At 43.9% G+C, this 26,997-nt stretch overlaps 2 protein-coding genes and 1 long non-coding RNA gene across 13 annotated transcripts in view; 1 reads left to right on the top strand and 2 right to left on the bottom strand.

Annotated features, from left to right (window-relative positions):
• Galnt11 (polypeptide N-acetylgalactosaminyltransferase 11) overlaps positions 1 to 21,103 on the bottom strand; it is a 49,624-nt gene extending 28,521 nt beyond the window's left edge. For 4 of the 9 annotated variants that reach the window (XR_009378229.1, XM_059257759.1, XM_059257766.1 and 1 more), the window contains exons 1-7: positions 20,968 to 21,103; positions 16,865 to 16,914; positions 8,591 to 8,923; positions 7,699 to 7,822; positions 6,378 to 6,544; positions 4,683 to 4,808; positions 1,245 to 1,494 (exon numbers count right to left, since the gene is read on the bottom strand). Coding sequence is in view for 8 of the 9 variants with exons in the window: in XM_059257759.1 (XP_059113742.1) it covers positions 1,245 to 1,494; positions 4,683 to 4,808; positions 6,378 to 6,544; positions 7,699 to 7,822; positions 8,591 to 8,885 (962 nt within the window). In the remaining variant the exon portion in view is untranslated. Of the gene's footprint in view, positions 1 to 1,244; positions 1,495 to 4,682; positions 4,809 to 6,377; positions 6,545 to 7,698; positions 7,823 to 8,590; positions 8,924 to 9,103; positions 11,345 to 13,544; positions 13,625 to 16,864; positions 16,915 to 19,356; positions 19,787 to 20,967 lie in introns of those variants that run through there. The other 5 variants (XM_059257760.1, XM_059257762.1, XM_059257763.1 and 2 more) reach the window with 5 other exon arrangements.
• A 54-nt stretch (positions 21,104 to 21,157) lies between these two features.
• Positions 21,158 to 26,997, top strand: part of LOC131906905 (uncharacterized) — a 32,088-nt gene continuing 26,248 nt past the window's right edge. Inside the window, exon 1 of the long non-coding RNA XR_009378228.1 lies at positions 21,158 to 21,371. This is a non-coding gene — a long non-coding RNA (uncharacterized LOC131906905). The remainder of the gene's footprint in view (positions 21,372 to 26,997) is intronic.
• The window catches only part of Galntl5 (polypeptide N-acetylgalactosaminyltransferase like 5), a 44,115-nt gene continuing 40,665 nt past the window's right edge, over positions 23,548 to 26,997 (bottom strand). For 2 of the 3 annotated variants that reach the window (XR_009378225.1, XR_009378224.1), the window contains one exon: positions 23,645 to 23,837. Coding sequence is in view for 1 of the 3 variants with exons in the window: in XM_059257753.1 (XP_059113736.1) it covers positions 23,652 to 23,837 (186 nt within the window). In the remaining 2 variants the exon portion in view is untranslated. Of the gene's footprint in view, positions 23,838 to 26,997 lie in introns of all 3 variants that reach the window. The other variant, XM_059257753.1, reaches the window with a different exon arrangement.

The following is a 26,997-nucleotide window of genomic DNA, read 5'->3' as shown; positions in this document are numbered from 1 at the left end:
ACTCAAAGAAAAAAGAGACAATTGAAAGCTTGGAGAGAACTAGATACTCTAAAAACCATTTACATGGACTAGATGTAGCTCAGTTGGTAAGGGGGCTTGTAGAGCAGGTGGAAATCCCTGGCTTCAATCCCCAATCCTGCAGGTATGGCAGTTACATGGCATGAGCCCAGTCTGTATTTAAAAAACAAAACAACAAAACCTATTTATACATGTCTGAAAAACATTTTGAAAAAAAAAAAAAAAAGTATCTTCAAAGGAATCAGAACTAAGACAGCCAGGACTGTGTTTGTAATGAATAATTGCTGGGAAGGGAAATCCCTCTTCTTCAACAGGGTGCCACCGAGCCTATGGCCCACACCCAAAGCAGGCCATGCACTGGGATAGTTGTCAGCACAGAACGGACTCTGGGGAGGGGAGGGGAGGGTATTTCTGTGTATGCTTTTTGTAGTTTGCTTTTTAAGAAAGAATATGAAGTTGGGTGGGGAGGGAGGGAGATCTGGGAGGAGTTGGTGAGGGGAAAGACTATGACAAAAATATAGTATATGAAAAATTAAACAAATTAAAAAAGGACTGATGTGACTTCTTGTCTGCAACAGAGGTTCCTGAAGGCTGCATCAAGTTACGTTCAGGTCTTGTAGAAAAAGTGTGAAACACAAGTGCATTACACAGCTAGACTTGGGCTCCATCCCAAAATCTCCAGTTATGGACATGCAAATATTCCAACATACAACAAATACCTGAATTCTAAGACACTTCTCACCTCAGACAAAGAGGTACTCAGCCTGTAGTGATGAACTGGAGAGGAGTCTGGCACAGCCCACAGCACACAGGGCACCCACACTACCCAGAAACAGTTACCTATTGGCCTCTCTCACAAACGACACAACACTTAGGGGCACTGACAGTTTCTTACTCTTAACTCTGGGCTCGGCTTATATGAAACTATACCCCTAAGAGTCTTTACTGGAGGTGGATCTCTGGAGGCCAGCCTGGTCTACAGAGTGAGTTCCAGGACAGCCAGAACTATTAAAGAGATAAATCCTGTCTCAAAGACAAACAAAAAAATGAAAACAAAATTTGTTGCGTTTTTGAGATGGGGTCTCTCTTTGTAGCACCTCGCTTCAAATTTTTTTTTTACTGAGTAACTTAGATCAAGATCCTTGCCCCTTACAAAGAAGAAATTTTCCTTAATACACTGTTCTTTTCTAAGGAAAAGCTAGTGGGACTCTGCCAACCTCTCTTACCTTATTGGGGCAGTGGCTCCATCAGCTCCTCCCAGCTCGGACACAGGAACTAAATCCCACTTGAAGTGCAGCCCCCAGTTGAAACCTCCCCGTACCACTGGGGATGAGCTGTAGGCAAGTGTGTCAGCGCTGATGATGTCAATCACGGGGCACACCACAGTATGTGGATCCTCACGGATGATGGCCAGCAAGGGCTGCAACCACAGCACGTTGACTTCACAATGGCTGTCTAGGTACACTAGGACTTCTCCTGCAGAGGTGAAGGGAGAAGATGGGAAAGTGGTACCTCACACTTGGCCAAGGCACAGCAAGGATGGGGATGTTATGTACCGGCCATGGGTGGCCACCATGACCACCCCCATCAAGAAACTACTCTCTGCACTGTCAGCTGGGTTCAGGGAAGTAAGTCCTTTGGCCAAGAGTTTTCTCTGAAATGTACACTGTCACAGAGAGACTACAAACCACATGTACGGCCCCAACAAGCTGTTAGGCAACTCAAGAGACCCCTCTTCTCCCAGTGGCGGCCAGGCCCAGTGTGTTCTTGCAGTGACATTGGCCAGTTGTGGAGTCCACTTTTCCTACAGTTCTTTTATTCAAAGTATCTAATTGAGTACATCCCTGCCTTAGAGGCTAGAACTGCACTGTCACCAATGGCTTAGCATCACTGAGAGCTGGAACCACTACACTATGGTAACTTCCTTCAAAGATGGACTGCTGTGCCAACCACAGTTTGACACCGTCCATACATATCACCCTTCTCCCCTGGATTCTCCACTGTACTACCTCCAGCTCATTTCTTATTTCCCATAGGGCTCTAAGGGATTCTTTCAGCCTTATTAGCAAATATAAATGACTAAAACTTCATCCTGTTTCCTTTGCATCTTCTTGTTATCTTTGCATCTTCTGGATAAATGTAAGCAAGGTTGAGAACTGTTGGTTTTGATAACTCCAAAATTCTTTGAGAAACTGGAATTATCAGAGAGTAGGATTATTCTAAATAAGAATCAGAATAGATTTTACATGATTTATTAAAACATAAATTATTGAAAAAATACCCCTAGGTTTTCAATGATGTCAGTAAATTAGTCACATAGTCCCTATCTGTCCACAAACTCAATGTGTATATAAAACATCTAGCAGCCGGGCGGTGGTGGCGCACGCCTTTAATCCCAGCACTCAGGAGGCAGAGCCAGGCGGATCGCTATGAGTTCGAGGCCAGCCTGGGCTACCAAGTGAGTTCTAGGAAAGGCGCAAAGCTACACAGAGAAACCCTGTCTCGAAAAACAAAAAACAAAACAAAATTACCTAATACAGAATGCACACTCCTCAGCACTATCGGTGCTCAGTGGAAAATGAGGTCAGGGTTTGGTTTTTTGTTTTGTTTTGTTTTGTTTAAAGGTATGCGCCACCACCACCCGGCTGAGGTCAGGGTTTCTTTAAGGAGAAATGTCTTATCATAGCTTTTCTTAATTCTGAGAGTACTACTTTTTCAAAATGAGGCCAAGTTAATTAACTAAATGCAGTGAGATCCTACATGGCTGCACCAAACCTGCCATAGCAATCTCAAACTGTCTTGAACCTGGCCGATCCTACGCCATATCTGAACAATGACAAGGAGATCATAAAAATAACAGTAAATATGCACTGCAGCAGTACAGTGGTTCAAATGGCACAATCTTCAATGCTCCAGAGTTTTCTCCAGCTCAGCATCTTCAAAGACCCGGCACAGCCAACTTCCTTTAGTCTTGGCTACAGCCCTGGAGAAGCAGATGTCTCACTGACCTAGGGCACTGGCTCTAACTGGATGCAGAGGGCTGCTCTCCTTTCCCGTCCACTGCTTCAGGTCACAGGAGGTTTTGAAAGAAAAAGACCAAATCCCAAAAGTGAAATCCCAACCAAGTATAACAAGTGCAATGGGCCATGGCTACCACGGCTACAGGGGAGTGTGGTGGTGCCCAGTGCTTATCATCACAGATCCTTGGGGGGGGGGTTGGGGGGGTGGGATCTGAGGCAGAGCAGTTCACAGCAGGGCCTAGGTGACAATGCTATGAGGGAAAGACTCAAGTCAGGACTTATCGAACTGACTTCATGACTTCTGATATGCCCAGGAGCTACTTTAAACCGATTCATTTGTCTGTATTTTTTTTAAAAGATTTATTTATTATGTATACAGAAGAGGGCACCAGATCTGATTACGGATGGTTGTAAGCCACCATGTGGTTGCTGGGAATTGAACTCAGGACCTTTGGAAGAGCAGTCAGTGCTCTTAACCTCTGAGCCATCTCTCCAGCTCCTTGTCTGTATTTTTAAAGGAAAATATTTTAGTCAAGATCAATAAAAGAAAACCAGGAATGCCAACCTTACACCTCTATCTTTCTAGGTAAGCATAAAAGAGATCCAGCCAGGTGTGGTGGTACATGTCTATAATCCCAGTACTCGGGAGGTAGAAGCAGGGGCCCCGAGTTCAAGATCATCCTCAGCTACATAGCAAGTAGGAAGCCAGCCTGAGATCAAAACAAAGGACACAAGTGAAGCCCAAGAGAACTGGAGTGTACTTTCTACACAAGGCTGGTCTGCACCTGCTCTCTACTTTCAGGGGGAGATTGGTGTGTGCCACATGATGGAGAGAGGGGCCTGGAAACCTCCCAACAACAACAGAGACTCTCTCCTCCATGCTATCAGTGTTAAACACTGTTTACAGTTACCAAGTAAAATCCTGACCCTGACCTTAAAGCTGTGCACTCCACAATAACAACTATTAGCATAATTCAAGTCAAGCAGTTTGGAGTCTATATGTTTCTGTATGAAATTTTTAAAAGTTCAGTTACTTGTTAGCTTGGACTTTTCTAGTTATGTAAGCAGCAAGATAAGAAACCTATTTTAGAGGCCAATAATTAACTAAAAAGCCACTACTGAAATAGGTCAGTGAGGGTTCTAGCAGTAATTTTTGTACTCTGTGCTTTAGGGCAGCAGGTCAGAGTTACGAAATCTTCCCAAACACAACAAGCTTCTTCACTCCTTTGGACAACAACCAATGAAAACATGGTGTAGAGGTTTGAATGAGACTGAACGAGTGGACTGAATGGCCCCCAAAGGCTCATGTTCAAATGCTTGGTCCCCACTAGATAAAACTGTTTGGAAGGATGAGGAGGTGTAGCCTTGTAAGAGGAGGTCTGTCATTGGAGGTGGGCTTTTTGAGGTTTCAAAAACCCTTATTAGCTCTGTCTCTGCCTCTTGCTTGTGGGTCAGATGTAAGCTTCAGCTACTGTGCCATACTGGTCATGGACTGACCTTCTGAGACCATAAGCCCTAAGTCAAATGCTTTCTTTTATAAGCTGCCCTGCTCATGGTGTCTCCTCACAGCAACAGAACAGTAACTACGGCTTTCTGTGGACCTCTGTAGGCGTCCAAAACCACAGAGCCACAGCACGGATATACCTGTAGCATGGGCTGCTCCGATCATTCTTCCTCGGATCAATCCCTCACGGTTCCTATTTCTTATGACCTTGACTTTTGCAGGCAGGTATCTTTGGATGTATTCATCTAGCTCTCCTTTTAAATCATCTGAAAACAACAGTTCCATAATTACTCATACCATATGAGACATACACCAAGGCACCTTATAACCATTCCTAAAACTGTATCTGCCACGTAAGTCAAGATCTACAAGTGATCAAAGAAATGTGTTAGACTCTGCCTCATTGTAAAACATCCCAGCATCCTCTATAGGAGGAAAAAGAAACCCAGAGTGCAAGTTGGAACCTAGCCAAGAGGAAGAGCTGCCTTAGATGTGTATTTCAATAGACAATGTCTGAAATGAAGCCAAACATGAAGGCTCTTGCCTGCAATTTCAATGCCCACTTTGGCTTGATAGTAAATTTGAGGCCGGCCTAGACTAAAAACAAAACAAAACAAAACAAAACAAAAAACAAAAAACAAAAAAACCCACCAGGTGTGGTGTTACACACTTTTAACTCCAGCACTTGGGAGGCAGAGGCAGGCAGACTTCTCTGAGTTCAAGGCCAGCCTGGTTCTACATAGAGTGCCAGGACAGCCAGAACTACATAGAAAGACCCTGTCTCAAAAAAACAAAGCAACAACAACAAAAGGATGTTTTGATGTTACCCAGGTTTGAGTATTATGGTCTCACGGGTGTTGTGTTCCTTCATCAGTCCTTAAGTATACTGGTGTAGAGCTCTACTGAGGCTACAGAGGGTCTAAAGAGTTGTTGGTACATAGAGAATGTCTCCATGCCACCCCATCACTGGGTGTGCAGTGCTGTGCTAAAGGGAGGAGGCCAGAAGCCAGGCAGACTAAGTAGAACCTCCACTCGACTTCTCAAAAGCTCTCTTGAGCAAGTCACTTCCTCTATCTCCATCTCTGTACAAAGGATCCCCACTCATCTTGAAGGAGGCTAAGAGCTGAATGGAGTAAAGAGTAGAAAGCTTTTCTTTATGAAGATCTACAGTTAAAGAAAGGTATGTAAAATACGTGGTGATTCTCAGAAAACTGGCATCTAAGAGCTTTCTGAATGCAGTCCACTCTGGGAACAACTGGTGTAGCACACTTCTTCTATAAGCATGGTCCACAGCACTGTGACAGATGAAAAGTGCCAGTCTCAAAGGGCACATACTGCATATCCATCTAGATTACATTTTTGAAATGACAAAATCGGAGGTCACCAAATGCCAGGGAAGGGTACTAGGGATACAAAGACAGAGTGTAACTCTAAAGGGGAGCATCAGGGGCTGCTGGGTGATGCAGTGTGCTTCTCAAGACTGCTGTTGCTAACAATCTTCATGCAGGATATTCTCCATTGTGGAATTCTGTTTTCTACACTACACTATACTGTAAGTATAACAGAACCAACATGGGAAATTGGTTGAAGGGCAAACAGAAGTCTCCATAACTTCCTATCAATCTGAGCTTAATTCATAATGGACATTTTTAAAAGCAAGCCAAGGGGAAATTCCCCAGGGGCAAATTTGGATAACACTGTAAGCAGATTACAAAGATAAAGTACTTCAGTAAAATCATTCTATAATCAATGGACAGGCTGGAAGCTCAGCTGTGGCTGCATCACACAGTGAATAAGAACCTCGATGAATTGTGACTAGGCACAGCATCACTTACCAAAGTCACTGTTGTCATCGACAAGGATGATCTCATGAAGAAGGTGTGCTGGCGTGCGGTCCACAACACTGTGCACAGTCCGCAGCAAGGCAGAGAAGGCTTCGTTGTAGAAACAGATAACAACACTAGCAGTTGGCAGATCAGTTGGGTAGGACTTTCTTCTACACCTTTAACAATCAAAACAAGAAAATCTGACATTTTAAGAGGCTCAAATGTCTTGGGTTATTTCCTGCCATCTTGTTCAGGTGCTTTCTGACATTACAGCAATTTTTAAGCATTTACAAAAACACTGTGGTTTAGTCTTTGCTTTGAATCATGCTAATAAATTTATCTTTTAAAACATGGTTTCTTGCTTTTGGTAGAGAAGTTACATAATGAGTTGTTTTTCATGAAGTTACTGCATGTGTAGCACTCTGAAGCTGACATCTAGCTTCTCAATGAGGTTCCAAGTGGAAACACAGTAATACATAATAAAACTTTGTCTCTGAAATTTTTAGTTTTTGCCTAATAGTGTAAAAAGATTTGAGTGAACTGTGATAGTCTTAGATGACAGAAGAGCTTCCATGGACACAGCAGCTACTGGATAGGTGGCTTTGAGCAACAACAAAGCTATTAGAGAATAAACTCAGGGTCCTGACTTCTTTCCTCTGTCCCACCTAGTTCCAGCCTCCCGCAGCTCTCTCACCAGAGCCAAAGTGGATGAGGGTCACTCCCTTCAACACAGCACACTCATACTTCAAAGCCCTCTGTGCTGTCTCTACAGGGGGAAAGGCCTCCTTGCTCCAGTGAAACCACTTGCTGTGAGGCCAGACTGCTCCACCAGCCCCATCTAGGTCCTATTCCATGCTACTGCAATAACTGGTTTCCTCACTTGCCCCAAAGAGACTGAGCCCTGTGAACCCAGGGGTACATCTTATCTGCCCAGGCCTATGTACTGCATGGCACACTGAAGGTGCTCAACAAACATCTGTCTGTGCAACGACTGACGACAAGAACAAAAAGCCTTTGAAAGAAGCACAGAAGATTATGAAAAAGTAGTAAGTCACCAGTTTTAATTCCTTGTTGCCATAAATGCAATAATAATTTTTTTTGAAGTTTAGGTTCAGGTAATTGACTTGAAATGTCCAAAGACATACAGCAAGCTCTAAAACTGCATCATTACACTTTCAGACCATGGTGCTTCAAGAGTAGCAGGAGTGGAATCCAGTGCACTGTTCTGGTACACCAAATACTAAGTGCAAACTGAACATTGCCCTTGACCGCTCACACTGGCGTTAAAACACTGTCACTGGAATTCATCAGAAGCCAATAAGGAGCATACTCAGCATTCCTGGTGTCTGGCACATCTCTGTGGTATCCCAAGCGGTTACTAATAAGCATATTAAAGGCATGTTTCTGGTAGCCCAGGTCTCTCAATTCCTGATCACGTTCATTGAAAATCATACCTGAAAGAGAGTGAAATTACCGTCAGTGCCTTAGGTCTGGAAAGATGATCTCAACAGCCACAGGAGTGACGGTCTCCTGAAGCCCTGACTCCACCACTGTAATCAGATTCCATCACCACAGTTCTCAACTGGCTGTCTGCAGTTGCAGGTTCAGATGAGTAAGCTGGGGCTGACGTCAGGCTCTCATCAATTCAGTGCAAACCAAGTGTACCTAACCATGAGCACCTGCTCAAAACCATTATTTTTAAGACTACTTTATTATGTGTTGGCACATACCTTTAATACCAGCACTAGGGAGACAAGAGGCAGGCAGATTTCTGTCCTAGACTACATAGTGAGTTCCAGGCTAGCTAGAGATACATTGTCTCAAAAAACAAAAACAAACAAACAAAAACAAAACAAACAAAAACCACAAATAAATGAACTAACAAAACCCCCACATTTTATTACACTCACAAGACAAATTATTTGTGACCAGAGAAAAAATACTGATACTGTTCCATAAAGGAAATCGATTATTAAATCCCACTGGACTTCAGCAGGCCCCAGTCTCATCAAGTTTTTAGAGGAACCCATGCCCCACAAAAATTTACACATAAGCTTTTATATAAAAAGGGCTCCTATAAGCTTTGGGTTCAGACTTTAAACAACTTCCCTGTCAGCAGCTCCTGCTCAGATCTAACTAGAACCATGTAACTTATGGGAACAATAGGATATTTCTAATCCTGAGCAACACACGATTTAAAGAGCACAGACCTGATTACTTACCCAGCTCGGAGGAAGATTTTGAGAGGCCATTATCTGGATCTTCAATGTGGTTATTCATTAAATTGTCCATTCTGTTTGCTTTAAGCTGCGGATCTAATACTCGACTTGGACTTCGAGTAAAACGTGGGTAGAATTTTTTGGGAAATGGTCCATGGGGGCCAGACCCCTTGATGGGCATATTCTTAAGGGGCTGAGTCACTTCACTGAAGTTGAAATAAATGAAAAGCAGAACTGTCCAGGTAGCAGATGTAAAAAGGCACCCATAACAGAAATACCGAACTGTGACACTTCCCATTATAGACCTAGCATAGCTCAAGGGCCATTTTCAATGTCCTAAAAAAGAAAGATAGGCATGTTAGACCCCCGGAACACTCCCCAGTCAGCTACTGAACACTCACTGATTTCCAAACCACCCACCCTACCCATTGTTCACACTGTGTCACCACTTGGAAAACGAAGCAACAGAACAGCTGACACATGCAGCCGCCCTGTTAATGAACACTGCTTCCTCACCTTTGCTCTGGACCGCGCTCAGCGGGGCCACTGTCTTCAGCTCTCCCTTCTCAGGACTAGAATCAAGTGCTGCAGCACGTACCACCACGGGACATGGAAAATCCCTTCCACACAGCCATGAGTGGAGGCTCATAATTACAATCTCAGCACTTGGGAGGAGAAGGCAAGATGGCCATCTAAGTTCATGGCCAGCCTGTGCTACACAGTGAATTCCAAGCCTGGCCTATAAAGTGAAACCTTAGCTCAAAAACAAAAAACAAACAGTGCCCTCCCCTACACCCCTGGGAAAAAAAACACACTAGCCAACAAAAAACTCATAACCAACTCAAAAAAGAAAGTCCGACTTTCTAATCAAAGAGTCTACTCTATCCCAGAGCCCACTCTAGTTCTAACAGCATTGTCAAAGAGTTTCAATAATTGTTTTCTGTCTCTCTATCATGTAAAAACAAAGTCAGAACAAAATATCATATCAAATAGCAGCACATATAAACATTCCAGGTGAACTGAGGACAAGGAAACACTACCTAAGAAACCCATGTATATTAGCTACAACTTATAAATCACTTATTTCTACAGCCAATTAAAAATCATCCCTAAAAAACAAGACAAAGCAAATTAATTAGTAAACCTCACTTTAAACATTAAGCTTTTTGAACAAGATTATGCCCTCAGCCTAGATGGTAAACAGCTATTTTTAAATTATTTGCCAACTAACTACTAGATATTTCACAAGTCAACTTAAAAAACAAAAGTAATTAAAGCAAAACTAAAATGGTAATGCGGATAAAAGAGGGTAATGACTGCAATGGGCGCAGGGCACCAATGAGCTGCCCTGTCAGCTGGAAGTACCTTTTACACTAAATACATACCTGAAAAATGCAGACCCATACAAGTGCAAGGAAATGCCCAGGAAGAAAGGGTCCAAAGCCTTTATCAGGAAAACAAGGCACAGATTTGCAACAACATGGGAAGACAGAGTAGTGACCTTTAAGGCAAATTCTGAGTTTCAACCAAGAAAGATATTTTAACTGCCTGATATCTTGGCTTAGGAGCAGGCAACTAACAAGCAAACAGCAATAAAAAACAAAAGCATAGCATGTTCAGAGGGCCATGGGATGCTGAAGTCAGGCCATAGGCATGCGGCTTTGATTGTCGCCAACTAAGCAGCAAAACTGACATTTAAAGATGGTCCTCCTCGAGCCTCCCTACCTCCACAGTGGACTCCTGTATCTTAACACAGGAGGAAGCCTTCAAAGATGACATGAACAACAGCCAAGCCCTTCCCAGTCCTAGGATACAACAGCTGTTCCAGCAAACAACTCTACCACAGGTGGACACTGCCATCTGCATCTCTTCAGCCTGATTGTCATCATCTTGGCCAAGTCTAGAACCCTCCAAAGCCAAGATTCAAAGGGGTAGGAAGAGAGCTGTTGTAAAGATCTGGGTTTACCCGAGGTATGGCAGCACACTTTCAGTCCTAGGCTAGGAAGGGCAGGCCCGTGGATCTCTGTGTCTTGCTGGCCAGTCAGCCTAGCATACTTGGGCACTTCTAGGCCAATGAGACACTAGAAAAACCACCTGGGAAGTATTTTTCTAAGAGCTTCACAGTAAAAGTACCATAGACAATGCAGGTTTCCTGGCCTCCAGAGCTATGCTGTGCATCTCTACTTTCTAGGCAACACTATACAGACTATCAATGAGAAACTCAAACCTCCATTGCTGCAGAAATGGAGACTATACAGACTATCAATGAGAAACTCAAACCTCCATTGCTGCAGAGGACTTGAGTTTGGTCCGGAGTGCCTATGTAAAAGACCAGAAACTGTAGCAAGTGCTGAGGTTTCTTTCTTCCTTCTTTCCTTCCCTTTAGATTTCTTTGTTTTAGTTTATGAGTAGTTTGCCTCCATGTATCTATGTGCACCACATGCATGTCTGGTATCCATGAAGGCCCAAAGAGGGCATCAGAGCCCCTGGAACTGGAATAAGGGAATGGTTGTGAACTATCATGTGGATGTGAAAATCAAACCTGGGTCCTCTGTAAGGGCAACAAATGAGTGTGGCATGCTTTGTAATCCCAATGCTGAGGAAGTTGAAGACAGATGGATCCCTGAGACCTGCTAGCCAGCCAGCCTAGTTGTTGAAGCCCAGGCCCTAGTAAGAACCTGTCTTTAAAAACAAAACAAAACAGGAAACTGGAAGGATGGTTCAGTGGTTGAGAGCACTAGCTGTTCTTTCAGAGGACCTGGGTTCGATTCCCAGCAACCACATGGCAGCTCACAACTGTCTGTAACTCTGCCTCCAGGGGATCTGACACCTTCACAAAGACATACGGGCAGGCAAAACACCAATGCACATAAAATAAAAATAAATAGCCGGGCGGTGGTGGCGCACGCCTTTAATCCCAGCACTTGGGAGGCAGAGCCAGGCGGATCTCTGTGAGTTCGAGGCCAGCCTGGGCTACCAAGTGAGTTCCAGGAAAAGGCGCAAAGCTACACAGAGAAACCCTGTCTCGAAAAACCAAAAAAAAATAAAATAAAATAAAATAAAAATAAATAAATCATTTAAAAAAAAGTGCCCCCCACTCCCACCCTACCACCTGTCAACATCAGTTGGTGCTGCCCAAATATTCTTGGATGTGTGGCCTTCCACTGGAACACAACTGACTTATCAGGGGTACACTCTTAGAGAAAACTGACTCTTCCTCCCCCGGCAGCTAACAATGGCAACAGCACCTCAGCTAGGGTAGAATCGCGTGCCCACCTCCTCTTTCCATGCTGGCTTTGGTGTGGATTGGACTTGACAGGTCTTGTGCATGCTGTCATAACCACTGTAAGTGCATACGTGCAGCCGCCCTGCTGTGTCCAGAAGACACTGCCTCCTTATGGTCGTCCACTCCCTTTGGCTCTTCAACTCTTCCACCTCCCTCTTTCCACAACCATTCCTGGGCTCTGGGGGTGGGGGATGTGATATATACGTTCCCTTTAAAGCTAAACATTCTGTACTATTTCATTCTTTGCACCTTGACCGGTTGTTGAGTATCTGTGTTGTCACTTATTGCAAACAGAAGCTTCTCTGGTGAGGGGTTAAGAAGTTCCTCAATCTATGGGTGTAACAGTAAGTCATCAGGAGTCCGTTTATTGTGTCTGTTGAGCAAAGTAATAGTAGTAGGTTCTCTCCGAGGGCCTCCATCCCTGCCATAGGCTCTCAGCCAATAATGGGCCTCAAATCCAATCAGAAAGTGGTTGGCTACCCCATGATGTTTATGCGACTACTGCACCACTGGGCATGTCTTGCCAGGCCAGTCATGACTATAACTGGAAGAGTTCACAGCTGTTATGTCTGGTGCTTACTTTTCATTTCCAGGAGCACATAAAGAAGCTTCAGCACTTTTATGAAAGCTAGCCAGTAGGGATAAAGTTTCCAGGTCAGTACCAGCTGATTTTTCCATGTTCTTTGACTCAAGTATGTAATGTCTTGAGTAATAGGTTATCACTCAAGTTCAGGAAGGTAACCAGGAACAATGACAATAACCCGTAATGTTTGGAGGTCTTTGGAACCTCCAATTTCAAAAGAAGAAAAACATTCCTGACACTGGGGTTCTTATTAGTCTCTAGTAGGTTTCTAATATTGTTGCCACTAAAGGATAACTCCGTTTTAGTCCTTTTTATGTACGTATATAGATGTATTTTTGTTTGTTTGTGTATTTGTCTGTATGAGACAGGGTTTTCTACATAGCCCTGGCTGTCCTGGAACTCACCATGTAGATCAGGCTGATCTCACAGAAATCCACTGCCTGTGGTGCATGCCACTATGGGTATAGATGTATTTTAGAAATTTTCTATAGTTGTGGGTTCCATATGGCTTTTTGAGGCGGGGGTGGGGGTGGGGGTGGGGGTGGGGACGGTCTGTGAATTCAAATGCAATGAATGCAATGGCCAGTTCTTAAAAGAGCACTGGCTCTGGAAAATCAGGCAGCCTAGATGGCTTACAGTCCTTTTAAATGTTAAACCTTCGTAAAAACATTTCTAGGTGGTTTTTGCACTTGCAAAAACCTAAGCTACCAAACCTTTGAAGAAAATGGCCTTAGTGTGATGTGGCTGCCTTCAAAGAACAAGAAATAAGAAACATTCTTCACTTCCCTTTCAGAGGCTTTTAACACCCTAATACCGAAACCAGGGCCGTTGACACTGGTTTTACCCTAGATACAGATCCATATGGGTCAGAAAGTACACCAATCACACTCTTAAGGACTGTGCACTGGCTTTTCCCTGTCTAGAATACTTTTCCTTGGGTGGTTTCATAGCTGCCTCCTTTACCTGTTTACTCCCCATTCAGATATGGCCTTCTCAATAAGGTCCTATACCTAGAGCACCTACCTTAAAGTGCAGTTCAGACACTAGATAGTAAAGCCGGTCTCTCTTCATACACACACACAGCTTACCACTTTCAGCTCCTCTAGACTGGAAGATGAGAAACATCACATCAGAGCCTTTTGGTCTGTTTGATTCCTTGCAGTATTTCCTGAGTAGTGTTTGGTGTACAGCAAAGATAGAATAAATATTTGTTGAAATGAATGAAAGACTGTGTAAGTCTTTAATAACTATCAGAGCACCTTATTAACAACAGTAAGAAAATGATGCTGGAACAGCAGTCATATTTATTACTGGCAAAGTAAAGAGACAACTCAAGGAATTTGCCCAATCTGTAATAGTAAATAACAGTCCATGGTGAAAACAGGAAAATCCTTTCCATTTTTCCAACCATGCACGGTTGCCTGGAAACATCTAAGTAAAATGAAAAGGTTTTCTATCCAAAGAGCCCACCCATAGGGCTTGTCCAACTCTGTCTAGAGTCCTCACAGACCACTCCCCCCATCATAGCTACATCAGCCCAAAGTAAGGACAATAAATGTCCTAATTCTTAACAACTCTATTAAGTAGCTATTTTTTTCCCTAGCAATGTTTTAATTGAGAACATGTTTTAGGTGGCAAATCACTGTACATGACAGACACTTATAAAATCAATCATTTCTATAATTAGCCATATCATCGCTTGGAAGCAACAGAGATACGTTTTTCTGACAGATCAACAACCGAATATGAAAAGGTACATAGCAAACACATACCTGCTAGTTAGACATTAACGTGACCAAACAAAAATCAAAACCTGAAATTCTAATCTCATCTATTCTGACAAATGACAAGCCCAGCCTACACATACTAGTCTTTGCTTTGTATCTTTGTTATGTCTTCTACTGGCAACTACCCCTGGCATCAGCGTCCAAGGCTGAACATATTTAAAAGGAAGGCCAAAGCAAATATGTAAGGTCAATTAATGCCAAGCCAAACAACAGTGACAAACTTTTCAGTCAGAAACGTAAATGCTTACAAAAGCCCCAACAGTCACTCGTGGAGGTCAGTGTTGAATGACTGACAGGCTACCCTGTGGAACACGTCAGTTTGACCTTGTTTTTCTTTCATGGATGTGGTAGCTGCTCTCAGACAGGAGAGGAGGAGGTAGGCAAAGTACACACAGCATGGCGACTCCAGTGGAGAGAGACCACAAGCTCAAGTCAGACAGAGAGGTGTGAGGAGAGGAAGACCAGGATAAAAATGTGAACAGGCTGGTGGATTCAAGGGTCCTGAGTGGCTGAGTAACAGCCACTGTCACCTGAGAGAGTGCACTAAATAAAGAAGCTGGGAAATGAAAAGCCCAGCACCTGCAAACTGAATGGTAATTCCAGATCTCTGAAATGAAGACGTCTCAATAAACAATGTATCCACAGTATAAGCAAGGTTGTTACAATGACCTCACCCAGAGACCCTCACCCTCAGAGCCATAAGCAAGACCCCACAACACAGGGATCCTTCTATCTTCTCAAACCCAAATGTTGATCAGTGCCTTGTGTTAACAATTAATAACTACTTGTTTAGATACTTTTTAAAAGCATATTTCTGTTGAAAAAGTTATGGGACATTTAGATTCTGAGTAATGTGAAATCTTCCACCACCAGCAGAGTGTGAGCATAGCACACGTGGGGTAATGAAAACAAATATTTACTGAGAAGGCATTCGGACTTCAGTTTGGATCCTCGGTGGTGTGTAGGCTATGCTCCTACACAGCTGTGATCTCAGCACTAGGGGAAGCAGAGAAAGGCAGACAGATCCCCAGACCTCACTGGCTGCCTAGCCTGACCAATCAGAGAGCTCCAGGTTCCGTGAGATGGAGAGCAATTAAAAACAACACCAAATGGCCTCCATATGCACTGCACGCACAAACACACACACACACACACACACACACACACACACACACAAAGTAAAAATACTGAAAGGAAAATTTTAAAATAAACCATTTTTACAGTTCTAACCCAAGTTGGAAATCCTGTGATGCCCGGATTGAACTATTAAGCTCAGCGCCTCACCAAGCAACCATTAAGCTGCACCTGCAACCCTAGAAGAGTAACTCCGAATGACAATTCAATGTACTCTAACTGACCCAAGTTTTTAAAACAAATTCAAATATGCAAACCACTGTAGAAAAAAAAAAAATGAAGTCAAACAAGTTCCTCAGAATAAAACAAGACCAAAGCAGGAAAAATTAAAAGAACAAAAAAATAAATAAATAAATAAAAAATAAAAAACAAGGAACGGCAAGCCACAAGCAGAACAGCCGAGTTAGTTTCTAGCCTTTCACATAAGCCATGGAGAAGAAAGGTCGCTTCCTATGATGAAAGGAAGAAAAGAGAACAGGCCGGGGACAGGCGAGGGCTGAGCAGGTAGACACCATCTTCCCAGGCCAAGACCGGCTTGGCACTACTGTGGAATCTCAGAAACTAGAAAATGTATCTCAACAAAATCAAGAAAGCACTGGGGTAACAGTGTAAGTATATATACCTGAATCTGCCGATTAAATTCTCATTGACATGATGTTGCATATTTCCACTAATCTTCCATTACAATGCATAGATAGCATTATAATATACTAAATAGCCTAACATCTTCTTCTAAAAATCACTAAGTAATTCTATAAGAAAAACTACCAGAAGGTTGCTGTATGCTTGATCATCTTACTACAGTACCTAAGAGGATAGAGATGAACAAAAGGAACTGTTTAAAGTGACATTGAAACTTGGCCAGTGCTGCTTTATGATATACCCTGATGCCTGTTTTGTGTCTCTATACGGCTGTTGGCAATTGCTGTTGGCAGTTATCAGGAAATAACATTGATAAGTTCTGGTTAGTGGCATTTTGGCTACCTCTATTTGTACTTGTCTTTATTTCAAACATATTATATAAAGTATATGCAATCATTTAACAAGTGAGGCTAAAAAATAACTTTCCTAGAAAAACACTCCATAATGTAAGAAAAACCTTGGAGAGAAATACGTAGTGTAGGGCTTTCAATGAAATGGAATGTCCTTTCCCTACTCTCAGATACAAAGGGGGTTTCTATCCCAACATGTGCAAAGAAAACAGTTTTAAGCTCCCTGAAAGGAAAGGGATATTTTTATCTCATTAACTTATGAAGTCTGAGAAAATGCAAACACTGAGCAAATACTCTAGGAATGGAAGTTCAAAGAGCACCACTTCTGAGTCCTGACACTCTTCATCTTGGGCTCTGTACAATCTAGATCCTGTAGCATATGGTTAATGGGATGAACCTGTCTAACAATAACAGGAGGCTTTCATTTTCTCAGTCCAAACCACTCCATTATGCTTAATGAAGTTTAAAATGTCTCTTGAAATGTTGAGAACTTACCTTCCAGTAGTTCCTAGCTGTTTTCTGTGTAAGTATATGCAGTATACAAACTGTCAAAGAGGAAGCATTTGTCAGCCTTTTCCATAAACGAGCCATGCCACATCTGAACTCAGTTGTTCATGTGAATACAATTACTGGCTTACAGCTGTGCCGTGCCTACCATAACCTGTGAAATTACCAGGTGATGACAACAGGAAAATACACAGTGTTCCTTCACCCCTTCTCAGTGCTGGAAACTAAAAGAATGCAGGAGTGCCAGCATCGTAACTGCAGCAAGGACAGTACCGAATAGGAAAGGTTCAGAGCAAACTAAACTCCAGACACCAGATGCTCCCTAGGAAAGATCTTCTGACAGCCCTTAGTGTTTATGAATCTCTTCTCCACAGAAAACAAGCAGGGCATGGTGGCAAATGCCCATGACCCTGAAGCAAGATAAAGGTGAAGCCAATTAAAGGGCCATGGAAGGGAATGTAGCCCCTCACTTCCCCTCTACTGGAAGTCTTTCATCTACTCCTAGTCAGACTTGTTGACATAATTGTGAAGTCTACATATTTTGAAAACAATAGTCCTTTTTAAAAGAGACATTTCAAATAGGAATGTTAAACCAGGGGCTGGGGATCAGGAGTACTTGTTGCTCTTGCAGAGAAACTGGGTTCAGTTCCCAGCACCCACATGGTGGCTAACAATCATTTGTAACTCCAGTTCCAGGGGATTCCACACCCTCTTGGTCTTTGTGGGCACTGCACACATGGGGTACACCAACATATATGCAGGCAAAACACTCCTACACATAAGATAAAAATAATCTTAAAGAAAAAGAAGAAGATTAAGGGCCAAAGCTATAGTTCATCAGTTCCGAAGAGCGCTTGCTGTTCTTCCAGAGTTTAATTCCCAGGACCCATGCTAGGCAGCTCTAAGAGGTCTCCCGTCTCCCATCTTGGTAAAATGAAGCAGAATTTCCCGAACAGTTTTTTAAAGATTTATTTTTATTTTTAATTATGTGTATGTGGGGTGGGCATGTACATATGAGTGCAGGCGCCTGTAGAGTCCAGAGGTGTCAGAGCCACTGGCGGTTTGAAGTCCCCAACACATCTGCTGGGCACTGAACTGGTTTCTCTGCAAGAACACCACTTCCTCTCAACCACTGAGCCAGCTCTCCAGCCCTAACTCATCATGGATTGTGAGGACCTCAAGGACTAATTGTAGGAAGACAGGCTGGGGCCCTGCCACTGCAAAGGAAACCTGTCAGAACTGCACAGACATACAATCCCAGCACATGGGAGGGAGCTAGACAAGAAGAACGACAAGGGTTCAAGGCCAGCCTGGGCTTCCAGAGTGAGACCCGACTGGAACGCAGGGCGGAAATGGCCAGCTAGTGCCTTGGAGCAACTCTTCTACCTATCTTAGGAAGAAAGTCCTGACAGCTGTGAACAGAACAGTTCGGGACAGAGGGAGAAAATCTTTAGAATCAAGGAATCAGTGAAAACAATCCCAAGAAGCCATCTGGCTTGACCTTGGGCTGTGAAATTGAGTGGAAAGACAGAGCAACGGCCAACTATCTGCACCTGTCAGCATGAAGGGAAGGCCCGAGGAAGAAGAGGCAACAGCACCAAGCTTTCAAGTCCTGATGACACAGAACAAGGGTCAAGGGTGGTTTGGGATGATTTTAGAGATGTTACATTCATGGGAAGACTGAGAGGGAAATGACGTCAAACTTAAAGGAGACGTGGGAATTGCAGTTCAAGTTCCATGGCAACTGGTGCAGAGGAGGTTTAAGTAAAGAAGGTACAACAAGTGCAGAGAGCAAACACTAAACTTGGGGACACCGTGAACTTTGCGGGGAAAGAACCTATGAAAGACCTCAGAAGGGTCCCAAGGAACAACCAGAGGGTGTGCTGACAAGCAATATGAAGTACCATGAAGATTACTGAGCACCAGGCTGGAGAGATGGCTCAGTGGTTAAGAACACTGGTTGCTCTTCCAGAGGACCCGGGTTCAATTCCCAGCACCCACACGGCAGCTCACAACTGCCTGAAACTCCAGTTCCAGGGGATCTGGACTCTACAGACACTGTATGCACATGTCTACACAGACATACATGCAGACAAAATACACATAAAATAAAAATTAATTAACTTAAAGATTACTGAGGGTTAATCCAGGTGAGTGTTGAGGTGGAGCCTGTCAGATTCAGCAACCTGCACAGGTAAAAAAGTCTTCAAAGCAGAGTCTTTTCAAATGTGAGCAGAGCAATCCAAACCTTAAATATACATTCCAAAGAATGAAAACAGAAACACTGTATTCATCAGAGTTCTCCAGAGTAATGAAACTTTTAGAATGAATCTCTCTCTCTCTCTCTCATATATATATGAGAATATATATAATATATAATATATATATATTATATATATATGAATGAAGGGGATTTATTAGAATGGCGCTCTATCTATCTATCTATCTATGAATGAAGGGGATTTATTAGAATGGCTTACAGGCTGTGGTCCAGCTAGTCCAACAATGACTGTCTATGCCAGTTGTTCAGTCCATGAGGCTGGATGTCTCAGCTGGTCTTCAGTATATTCCAGAATCCCGAAGAAGCAGGCTCTAATGCCAATGGAGGAATGGACTTGCTAGTGAGGGCGAGAGCAAGCAGGAAAAGAGAGGTTTCCTCCTTCCACATCCTTTATGTAGGCTGCCAGCAGAAGGTGTGGCCCAGATTAAAGGTGGATCTTCCCACCCCAAAATATCTGGACTAAAGGTGTGTCTTCCTTTCTCAAAGATCCAGATTAGAAGTTGGTCTCCCCACTTCAAATGATTTAATTAAGCAAAAGTCCCTCACAGGTGTGCCCAAACATTTTAGGTTTTAGTTAATTCCAGATGTAGTCAAGTTGACAACCAAGAATAGCCATCACAGAGACTCAAACAGATGCACGTAAAGATGAAAGGAAAGACTGGAAAATTCCACTTAACAATGAAGTATCTAAACCAGGTAAATTCACAGAAACAAGAGGGGCCGAGTCCTTGCCCTATAGGTACAGCGTCTGTCTTGAGTGATTAAATGTTTTGGAAATATATGGCGCTGATTGTAACACAGCATTATGAATGTACTTGATGCCGTTCAATTACACTACTAAAATTAAAATGATAATCTTCATGTTATGTACAATTTGCAAGAAAAATAGTAATAGGAAACTGTGACAAAAAAAATCCTTGCAAGAAACAGCACAGAAATGTTAGAAATTCAAATAAAGTTGCAGGGCCATTGTCCAAAATGAAAAATATGTACTACTGTTTGCTGACATTTCACTTGCAGAGAGCTCTGTGGCACACACACAGAGAGTAAGAAAGGGTTATTTCCTATTTTTTTTTCTTAAAGCGGTACTTCAAATTTAAAAAAAAAAATAAGTTTTTGTGTCTTTGTTTTTTGCTTTTGTTTTTGAAATCAGAACTACTCCCGTTATGTAAACGTAACTCTATTTTGGTGGGGGTGCAGAGACTGAAAAGCATTCCCAGAGTCTCATTTTTTTGTCTGAAGATAAGCAACCAAGCAAGCAATCAACCCGACCATGACGGCTCTCATCAAGTAAAAGGACTAGACCAAATCTTCGATGGGAAGTGAAACTAGTCCATCATGAGCACCCTAATATCCATCAAAGGGAGAGATCTAACAGTAAGGGGGCGGGGCTTACTGCTTTTCATATTTATCCAAAACGCATTAGTTTTGGGTGTATGGAAACTATGCGAGACAATTTCTTTAACAAGCATATTAAAAAAAATATAAGGAAGAAACAAGCAAACAAGCATGCTGTCTGTCTTCCAGCCTCACGTGTGGACGCGGTCTAAATCCTGACCCGCAAAGACCGACTAACAGCAATGATGATAAAAATCGGCATTTTCCTGGTAAATCACAACACCGCCTGGAAGTTACGGCCGCCGAGAACTCGGCCCCGCGCGGCGCCCACCCGTGCAGCTGAAACCGGAAGCAGCTGGGGCCGCGCGGGCCACCGAGCCTGCTACAGCAGCCGCAGCGCTTCAGGCCGCAGCCCACGCTCAGGCGCCGACGGAGGCCGCGCGGGGTCAGGCGCCTCGGGCCCGCTACTCACCGCGACACCCGCAGCCCGGGATGGCGGCGCTCCGGGGCGCGGGCTGTGGCATCTTCTCTCCCGCCACAGCCCGGGCCGAGCCGCACGAGCCGCGGCGCGCGACACGGCCCAGGACACGCAGCCTTGCGGGGCCCGGCTCCACGGCCCGCGTCACGGCACGCACGCCCCGGCCCCCGAGGATGACGTCACAGCCCGCGGCCTGGCGTCACGCCGCCCCGGCTCGTCCCCGGACCAGCGCCCAGCTGAGCTGTCCCTCAGGGCCTTAGCGCTTTCCTCTCAGGGAGGTTCTCCGTCACTCCGGAGAGAAATGTAGAGGAGGAGGAGGGGACGACCGGCGTGTTCACAGGAAGAGTGTGAGGAAGGCACAGCCCGGCTAGAGAGAGTTTAGCAGCTCTAACAGAATGGTAAGGGTTCTGGTCTTTGGTCCAGTATACTGCATTACATTGACGGATATCTAAATCTTTAATCCTATTACCTCTGAAATAAATGCTATTCGGTCAAGACCTTAATATTTTTTTTAAACCCCTGTCTCGTGATGTCTGGTACAGGAACCGACACATGTAGGGAGGAAATTCTGTGTGCTTTATTACTAGGAAAGCTGCATCACCTGAACCTGAATCAGTGACTCGTTCTAGCTAGCATTAACCCAGGATACATTCCTTCTTCGTTAACTGGCTGCGGTGACTTGAAGTATCCCCCACCCCCACCCCACCCCACCCCAGTCTTATGTGTAGAGCTTGGTGCCCTTGGTGGTGCATTCTCCAAAGGTTCTGGAAACTTTAGGAGGCGGGAGGAAGGAGGATGGGGCGGGGATGCCCCTTTGAGGATCTTACCCGATCCAGTGGTCCAAGTCTCCTTTGAGCTTCCGGTCCATCACAAAGTAACTTATCTCACATACTCTCATCCTGATCTGTCCACGTGCAGTGGCCAGGCAACCCGGCAATGAACCCTCAGCAACCATGAAACAAATCTTTTCCCTTTAAGTTGTGGTCACAGTGGCACAAAATTAACCCATACATGGTCCTGTCAAATATCTACTAGTATTGTCAGGGTTTGGGTTGCTGTGTTATGCTACCTAGGTCTGTCTACAAGACTGAAGTCCTAATGTCCCTTACCTATGTCCCTCCATGGTCATTGCCCTCAAACAGTTGCTGTCCAATGCCAAAAAGGGTATCTTTCGTAGTTTCCGTTCTTGTCCACACAGCGATTCATCTTAACTGGAACTAGTGGTTATTTTAGGGATGGCTCTCTCTTGCAAGGGCAGCAGTACAGAGTGCATTTGTGCACCGTCACAATGTGTGCTACTTTTCTTGTTTGTGTGACAATGTACCTAACAAAAGCAACTTAAGGGCTTATTTTGGCACACAATCAGAGGGTACAGCCTCCATTGTGGTGGGTAAGCCATGGCAGCAGTAGTATAAGGCAGCTTGAAACATTGCATTCTTAGGAGGCAGAGAGGGGCTGGTGCGCCTCTTACTTCTTTTTTCTTTTTTGTTTAATCCGGTCCCTGCTCCATGTGTTATGGCCACCACATTCCTTGTGGGTTTTCCCTACTCAGCTAAACCTCTTAGGAAACAACCTCAAAGACATCCCCAGAGGAGGTGTATCTCCTAGGTGACTCCAAATCCTGTTAAAGAAATAATGAAGATTAACCATTTCACCTAGTATCCCTAAGTGGGTGAAGCTTATGCGGGGCAGCAGTGAATCAACATTCTGGATGCTCAATCCTGCTAGAAACCCCTCAGAAACTTCATGGCAGTGATGAGGAAACTGAGATAGGTTGCATAGGCTACATTTGGTAATCCTGTCAGGCATCTCCGCCTTTTTTGTCCTTTCAGTGTGTTTCTTCCCTGGTTTTCTTTGTAGATTTTGTGAATTACTCCTCCTTGACCTTCTTAAGCTCACCTTCAACAGGGTGAACCTTACAGCATCCCTCAAACCCCAAAGAAGTACTTTAGGCATTAAGGAGTCTCTGGGCATGGCAGGTAGGGAGCCAGCTGTTCTGTCCCAGCCCTATCTACACAATTGAGAGTTGCTTAGAGCTTAAGGCATAATTCAAGAAGCATCCTGAAAGCTGTGGCTCAGAGGACAGAGGACAGAGGGCGCAGACAGGAAAATACAAAGAAGCAGAAAGGAAGAATGGTTCAGGACAGAAAGGCCATCAGGAACATATGGAGAACTTAAGCTGAGGTGACTTGGACATCAGACTCTTAGGAACCCAACCAAGCCAGGAGGCAGCCCCCAGACTCGTACACTGGCTGCAAGAAAGGAGCTTGACCCGACTCAGCCACTGTACACACCAGTCATGGCTCTCTGTGAACATTTTCCAAAGGCAATCATGTCAGCCCATCAGACCAGTGAAGGCTCCAGGAGCAGAGCAGGTTCCTGTGGACCATCACAGCCAAGTGAATTGGTCAAATAATCACAACCAATATACTTTATCTGGGTCAATCATATACCAGCAACTGAGCCGTGAGAGAGCTTACATTTCTAATGTCAAGGTCCTTATCCCCAGAACTTCAGTGGCAGATGAGCAAGAGAGGAAGAGTTGTCACTAGAGGTGGAGAAAGACACTCCTGAGAGGTTGGCCATGTTGATTGTATTTATCATTGCATTTCACATAATGCCATGGTGTCCCAAATTTGTCCTGTGGTGCCAATATGTTGAAGAATTAGGGGACTTTTTCACCCTTTATTAAATAAATGATTTTTTTCTTCATCATTGTGTACAGTTGGCTCCAACTCTGGAAAGATATTATCCAAATACCACTGGAATGACTTGCAACCTAGTCGTTTCCTTAATTCAACACGCTCGCTAATGTTTCCACAGGATACGTATTTTAAATGAGGTCTTTGAAGAAAAAAATTATCCTAAATGAAAACAGAGTCATTTTATTAAACCAAAAAAGAAAAATCTTTGGTAATCAAGTCATGATAGCAAACATCAGGACATGTTTTTATCATTGGAACTAAAAATGCCCGCTTGTGTGTAGCAGTTGTCTGTGAGATTAAAACCTTCCATCTTCTGGGAAAGCTTGGTAAAACACAGGATGTTAACGGGGAAGTAGTATTTTAAGACAAGTTTTTAAAAGGATGTGGAACAACAGGGTGTTCTAATGGGAAGTAAAGGCTCATTAATCCCACGAAGTAAACAATTCAATGGCTTCAGGAAGTCCCTGAAAATGACCAGATACACTAGGCCTCTCCATCCTCAAGGATATGTGTGTATTATGTATATGTATTATGCATGTGTGTGTGTACGATATGTGTATGTACACATATATATGCAGTAAAGATTGCTGAGACTCTCAGGCAAACTGAGCTTCCCAGAGAGGTTCAGACCACCTGAGAAGGCTGAAAGAAACAGAGGTCAACCAAGCTTCCTGGAAGAAGCAGAGGGCAGCAAACTGCTGAGCTGCCGGAAGAGGCTCTGAACTCCCTGGCAAAGGCACTCCTCAGCAGTTTGAGCTGCCTGGAAGAGGCTCTGAACTCCCTGGCAAAGGCACTCCTCAACAGTTTGAGCTGCCTGAAGAGGCTCTGAACTCCCTGGCAAAGGCACTCCTCAACAGTTTGAGCTGCCTGGAGGTTATTCAGCACGCTCCAGGTTCTTAGCTTTCACAAGCTGTCATCCACGATGGGATAGACTTTAGATGTGTACGTCAGAATGAGGGTTTATACACTACCTGTAGAGGCCAGACGAAGGTGTCATGTCCGCTGGTGCTATGTTACAGGCAGTTGTGAGCAGCCTGATGTGGGTGCTGGGAAATGAAGTCAGGACCTCTGGAGGAACAGCAAGGGCTCTTAACTACTGAGTCATTTCTCCAGGCCCAGGGCGTGAGCTTTTTGGTCCTTGAGTTATCTTTGAGTCATTTCTGCTCCTGTTAGTAACCTCTCACCCATATTTCTATAAGTAACCCCAATAAAACTCATTTGTCCACCAAATTGGACTTTTGTGATATCTATACTTTTATCTGTCATTGGTTCCCTGTCTTGGGTGAGTAGATGTTTATATCTCCTCAGGAATAGTGTCACATAACACCTCTGTGCAGGGAATGAAAACATTCGACTTCAGCTTTGATACCAGTACATCACCATGATATCCACCATGACACCGTGATGACTAACACAATGGGATCCAGGAAAACTGGGTCCTGACGCTTAGGAGACCCAAAGTCACACCTTCCCATCCCAGTGGTTTCTTTCTCCTATACTCAAAGACTAAGCTCCCTATTTCCTGGTTTCCATCAATACTCTCACACCTCCAGAACAGGCGTAACAAAATCAAAAGGACTCTCCTAGCTTTGCTGTCCATTACCCATGACTGGGAGCAAGTTTCTTCATGAGGGTGATGTGAAGAATGAGCACTTAACTTACTATGCAAGCCAAGCCCATCAGAAAGCAGACCAGTGTGTAGTGTTAGGTCTGCCTTGGTCCTTTCTTGCACCACAGCTGTTTAGTTTTTATTTTGTTTTTTCAAGACAGGGTCTCATTGAACCCATTTTATACAGCAGAGGCTATTCTTGAACTTCTAACCCATCTCTACCTCCAGAATGCTAGGATTATAGGTGTGTACCGCCGTACCCAGCTTACGACATGCTGGGATGGAACCCATGGCTTCATAGATGCCAGGTACGTGCTCTGCCAGCTGAGCTCCATCCCCAGCTTCTGGTTGCTTGTTTGTTTAATGTATTCTGAAATAAGTGTAAGGATGAGTGCCAGATTCCTTGTTCCCATGGTAAAGAGGCATTCTACAGGCCAGGCAGTGGTGTCGCACACCTTTGATCCCAGCACTCGGAGGCAGGGGCAGGCAGGTCTCTGTGAGTTTGAGGCCAGCCTGGTCTACAGAGTGAGTTCCAGGACAGCCAGAGCTTTTACACAGAGAAACCCTATCTTGAAAACAACAACAACAACAACAACAAAAAGAAAAGAAAAAGAAAGGCATTCTACATAGACCAGGGCTCTCTGAATTCAGAACCCTTGTATTTTCATCTGTATTTCCAGTACTGCCGCATAGGATAGCAGCCGTGTTAAATGGAAGAGGGGGTTTGCTTATCCAAATGAGTTATGTTATGTACATGCTATATTGGAGTTTTCTTGAGGATTCTTGAGTATATAAGCTTTTGCCACCTGCTTCCTGGGTGGATTGTTAAAGACAGGAGAGGATGCCATCAGCTTGGAGGAATAAAGGCCTGAGTTACTTTGGGAAACATTTCCCTATTGCAAAGCCTTGTATTGTACCACAATACTCACCAAACTTTCCAACATGTAGTTTCATACAGTCTGTTGATTTTATATGTAACTTTTCAGATATGATCTCAGCCTGCACCCAAAACTAGCCTCAAACTCATCATTTTCCTGCCTCAGCCTCCCATATACTGGCATTATGTGTGTGCACTATCATACTTAGTTCACATGTGTTTTTAAATTAACATTTTGCCAGTATATTCTTTATGAAACTTAGTCACTCAGTAATTATAGTGTTCAATTCAACTGCTTAGATCCATGACTAGAATTCACAGGTATGGGGGAACATCAACACTGTAAAAATGAATTCAAGATCTCTCATAAAAAGTATATTTTGGGGCCAGTGAAGTGGCTTACCAGGTAAAGGTACTTGTCACCCAGCCTGATGACCTGAGTTCAATCCCCCAGGACCCATACGTTGGAAGAAGAGAATTGACTCATAAGTTATCTTTAGACCTCCACATGTATACCATGGCACACATGCAGGTATGCTCACACATACAATAAATTAATAAATTTAAAAGAAATCTATATTTTTTTTTTTTTTGGTTTTTCAAGACAGGGTTTCTCTGTGTAGCTTTGTGCCTTTCCTGGAACTCGCTCTGTAGCCCAGGCTGGCCTTGAACTCACAGAGATCCGCCTGCCTCTGCCTCCCGAGTGCTGGGATTAAAGGTGTGTGCCACTGTGGGGCGTTTACCCAACCACCCCCACAGTTCCCCAGAGTTTTCTTGAGTGCGAGCAGCAGGAAATATTAGATAGAAGGATTTATTGCGGAGAATATCGCGGA

This window comes from Peromyscus eremicus, chromosome 3 (genome assembly GCF_949786415.1).
Source record: "Peromyscus eremicus chromosome 3, PerEre_H2_v1, whole genome shotgun sequence".
NCBI classification, from domain to species: domain Eukaryota; kingdom Metazoa; phylum Chordata; class Mammalia; order Rodentia; family Cricetidae; genus Peromyscus; species Peromyscus eremicus.
This window is presented reverse-complemented; position numbering and strand designations above follow the sequence as displayed.